This window comes from Haliaeetus leucocephalus, unplaced genomic scaffold (assembly GCF_000737465.1).
Source record: "Haliaeetus leucocephalus isolate CR32 unplaced genomic scaffold, Haliaeetus_leucocephalus-4.0 Scaffold76, whole genome shotgun sequence".
Lineage (NCBI taxonomy): Eukaryota > Metazoa > Chordata > Aves > Accipitriformes > Accipitridae > Haliaeetus > Haliaeetus leucocephalus.
In genome coordinates this window covers 1,561,410-1,565,541 of record NW_010972512.1, presented here as the reverse complement: position 1 = coordinate 1,565,541, position 4,132 = coordinate 1,561,410, and the positions used below count along the sequence as shown (strand labels likewise).

Below are 4,132 nucleotides of genomic sequence, written 5' to 3'. Positions count from 1 at the left end.
CGAGCCGAGCCGAGCCGAGCCGACACCATGCCCAAGTGCCCCCGCTGCCAGAAGGAGGTCTACTTCGGTAAGGGCTTCCCGCTCCCACCCCGGCCACCCCCAGCCTGCGGGGACCGCAGAGCTGTCGGGCTCCTTAAGCCGGGGTGCCCCGGTGCTGCACCCTGCCGAATTTCAGGTTCCCCGGGGCACCCCGGTGCTTACAGGTCCCTGTGCACCCCAGCGCCGCTGGTCCTGGGTGCCCCTACGTTGCGTGCCCCAGCGATGCAAATTCTTAGGGCGCCCCAAAGTTGCGCAGCCCTGCGCTGTGGGTCCCCGGGGTTCCCTGGGTGGGTGGCCCTATAAATCCACCCCAAGGAGGTGTCTTGCTGCAGGATGCGGGCTTGCGGTGGGTACCGCCGGCCTGCAGACGGGGCCACGGCACGGCATGGGAGCTCAGCCCTATTTCCTTCCCAGCATCGCCCCTGCCAGTTTGGAGCCCAAAGGCCTGGCTGGTGCAACCTGCTGCTCTGATAGCCTGGGTGGGCAAGCAAGCACCTTCCCAAGGGAAAATCCTGCCCTGGGGCACGTTCCTGGGTCAGCGGGTTGCCCACATGTTGTCCTGTGTGGTTCAGCACAGCAAGATGACAGCCCTGAGATGTTATTTTTAAGCCGCCATTGCAGGCTAGCCACAAACTTTGTTGGGCTGCTGTCTGCTGCTCGGCTTTAGGCAGATGTCCTCTCTCTGAGCCGGGGTGCTGAAGCTTCAGGTTCCTGCCTCTTCTGGTGCCGCGGTCCTGCTGTTCTGCCCAAGGATATTTGGGGGGGTTTGAGCCTCTCACTCAGCTGGCAGCAGCTGCTGGAGCAGGCAGGTTCCAGCTGCCAGACCTCCCCTCTTCCCTGGTTTGGCTGATGTTGAGGGGGTTTGGTGGGAGCAGCTTACACGCACTCCCCACTTTTTAATTTACTATGGGTGAGGGATCTGAGGCCCGAGTGCCGTCACTGACTTCTGCGCTCGCTGCCTTATTTCTGCTCTGCTTGCGTGTGTGCCCCAACTTCTACTTCTGCTCTGCCCAAGAAATCGGAGGCTCAAACACAGGGGCTGCTCTCCCTGCCAAACAGCCATGTCTGTTTTAGTGATGCCCACGCTGGGGAGGTGTGCTGGGGCTGGCACAGCTGCTGTCTGGAGGGCTGCTGGCTGGGGATGTGGCTCTGGTGATTGGGGAACATCTCTGCCTAAACTTGAACTCACTGCTTGCAGCTGGGCTATGAGCTGGGGTTTTGGCACAATACAGTTCGTGGCTCCCCACTGCAGCCAAGGGTCCTGGGGTACCTCATTTACCCATGTGGCTTGATAGTAGGAGCTACCAAGGGGCTGGTGTCATTGTCTGCCTTTCCTGTGTCCCTGCGGACCTGCTTTGATCCCAGTCGGGGTGAGCTGGGTTCGCCGTGCTCGCAGGTGTGGCCGTGGAGGCGCCGGGACGGAGCCATTTGACCAAGGAGGGGTTTGGCCCTGTGCTTATCAGGCTGCTCTTATGAAACCATCTCTGTTGATGCAGAAGCTGAGGAAGGTTGAAAAGCTGCTGGAGGACAGAGCTTGCTGCTTGATTTCTGTCTCTGGAGATAAGAAGTACTGAGGCAGAGCAAGCCCTGCTCCAGGGCACCCTGGGCTCTCAGAGCCTGGTGGTCCTGCTCAGGCGTGCCTCGGGCTGCTTTTGGCCAAATCCTGTTTGTAGAGTGTGGGGGTGAGGAGGAGATGATGCCAAGAGGGATCATGGGGATGATAGGGTTTGCAGGGCCACCACCAGCTTTCTGGGGAAATCTCACCTGTGTGGCTGAGAGCCAGGGGGGCCCTGCTGCAGCAAGGCTTGGCAGAGCTCCTGCCCAAGCGCTGGTGCAAATGTTTGTGTAAGAGGTGGCGAGGCTGAGCTCTTTCCAGAAACCCTGTGATGGGAGGGTCCCACCGGAGGCCAGGCTTGGGATCCTGGAGCTGCCCCGGGGGAGGACGCTGTGGCCCCCGCCAGGCTGCGGGCACAGGAGGCTCTTTGTGCCACTGGGGGATGGCAGCGGGGCTGCCTCGTGACATTTGGGTGCTGCCCCCGCTGCCACCTCTGTAGCCGCCGGCTCACTCCTTGCGTAAGCTGTTGTGGGCATATTTGGACTCCAAAGAAGAGGCACTGCGAGCTGCCGAGGCCCCCCCGGGGCACGCGCTGCCAGCAGTGGCTCAGTCCCATTGCTCGACCTCCTTTTGCAGGCATGGGGAGAGTACTCAGACCTGGCTCTGGCGGGGTTCCTGTGGAAAGCTCTGCTTTATCACTTAAATCCCCAGGAGTGCAGCTGCCAATATGAAGAGCACATGTGTCTGCAGAAAATACCCTCCTCCCCCGCTGTGCTGCAACTAAAAGCCACCCTGTGTTCCCCCCTCTCTCTGTAAACATGTCCTGACTCCAGCAAACAGCATGTTGTTCCCCCCACAGCCGCCTGAAACTCAGCCAAGCTTCAGCCCCAATCTGGTTTGCCGTGGTGCGTGCAGAATTGGAGCTGTGGCCAGAGTGCTGGCGGCTGGAGGGGACTGATTTGTGTTGGCAGGGCATGATGATGGCTTTGACTCCCTGGTCCTCGCCAGCATCCCCCCTTTGCCCCTGCCAACTCTAGTGATTGCTTGGGCTCCAGCTGGCTGGGGAGAAATTCATCCCCTTGCAGGCTGATGTCAGAAGGGGGGAGATCCCCAAATCTTTGGAAGTTGGATGGAAGGCAGTCCATCCGCATGGATGCAGCGATGTTCACTCTGGGCATGGTCCAGAGATCTGTTTTGGATCCAGGTACCTGGAGGTGCATGGTGATGTGTGCGCACAGCGAGCACTTGGGTTTGAAACACGGTGCTCTCTGTCCCAAATAGACTTGAGAAAATGCCCCAAAATGTCCTTCCTAGGGTTGATGACAGGGAGGCCAACCTGCCAAAACTGACTTGTTCCACTTGTTCGGTGCCTTAACTAATCCATCTCCTCTCCATGGCAGCTGAGAAGGTGACTTCTCTGGGGAAGGACTGGCACCGGCCCTGCTTGAGATGCGAGAAGTGTAACAAGACCCTGACATCTGGAGGCCATGCAGAGGTGAGGTTTGCTGCCCAAGAGGTCCCTGTGGGATGGGGAGAGATGGAGCTGAAGGGTGGTCAGGGCTGATGCTCTTTCTCTCTCCCTGCAGCACGATGGCAAACCGTACTGCAACCACCCCTGCTATGCTGCCTTGTTTGGGCCCAAAGGTAGGGCTGCTGCGGCTGGGGTAATGGGAGGGAGAGGAAGGGGGCTCGGGGCTCCCATTTCTCAGTGAGGTGCATCCCTCAGTGCACTCACTGTCCCTGACAATGCTCACCCTGCTCTGTCTCTCTTCCAGGGTTCGGCCGGGGAGGAGCTGAGAGCCACACGTTCAAGTAAACCTCAGGTTGGTGCCTCCCCTTGGAGCTCCCCTCCTGCCTCCAGCTCCATGGGCTGGCTGGGGCTGTCCCCCCCCAGGGAAGCGGGGAAGGCAGGCGCACCGCGGCATCCCTCCGGGTGGCTGTGACTCCCAACCCTCGTGCCGGTGCTCGGGAGCAACCTGCTGGGTGCCAGCTCCTCCTCTCCACCAGCCCCAAGCGACCGTCAGCACCCGCTTAGCTCCGGCAGCGGACGCCAAAGGCTTTTGTTTTGTGGCCTGTCGGCAAAGACGGGCTCTGTCCTGGAGCACCGTTGTCCCTGGGATGTCTCTGCTTCCAGCCCAGCCTTACTTCATCCACCCCTCTCTTCCATCCCTCTCCAGGTCTGACGGCCAGGGTTCCCAGCACGGCCCGAAGACAGCACAAACGCACTGCGACAGACATGCATTTTTGTTTTTAATTCACTCTGTACTAGACTAGCACGTTAAAAGCAATAGGTAACCAAGGCTGGGGCTGGTGTGGAGAGGGACTCTGCTCCAGATGGAGCGCTGCCAGGGTGGGGGCGTTGGGACGCCCTGACGGATAGGAAATTTGGCCGGTATTGCTGAAGGCCGCCTGGAGAGGAGACCGCACCCTTCCAGCTAAAACCCAGCTCTGCTTCTGGCAGCCAGCTCTCGTGGCTGAGCCCACAGTTGTATTTTCAGTCTTTAATAAACCCAGACCGAAAGATGCTTCCCCCATGTA

General features: G+C 59.7%; 1 protein-coding gene across 1 annotated transcript; it reads left to right on the top strand.

The window, feature by feature from the left end:
• The first annotated feature begins 8 nt into the window (after positions 1 to 8).
• LOC104840250 (cysteine-rich protein 1) lies at positions 9 to 4,132 on the top strand. The gene is made up of 5 exons (XM_010581070.1): positions 9 to 67; positions 2,995 to 3,089; positions 3,181 to 3,238; positions 3,370 to 3,417; positions 3,772 to 4,132. The coding sequence occupies exons 1-4, from the start codon at positions 28 to 30 to the stop codon at positions 3,408 to 3,410; spliced, it is 234 nt and encodes a 77-aa protein (XP_010579372.1). The 5' UTR covers positions 9 to 27; the 3' UTR covers positions 3,411 to 3,417; positions 3,772 to 4,132.

Excerpts from the sequence above, each read along its gene's own strand:
- LOC104840250 (XM_010581070.1), top strand. The coding sequence starts at position 28 with ATGCCCAAGTGCCCCCGCTGCCAGAAGGAGGTCTACTTCG. Across the intron at positions 3,090-3,180 it reads CATCTGGAGGCCATGCAGAG|CACGATGGCAAACCGTACTG; the intron begins GTGAGGTTTGCT and ends CTCTCCCTGCAG. Across the intron at positions 3,239-3,369 it reads TGCCTTGTTTGGGCCCAAAG|GGTTCGGCCGGGGAGGAGCT; the intron begins GTAGGGCTGCTG and ends TCTCTCTTCCAG.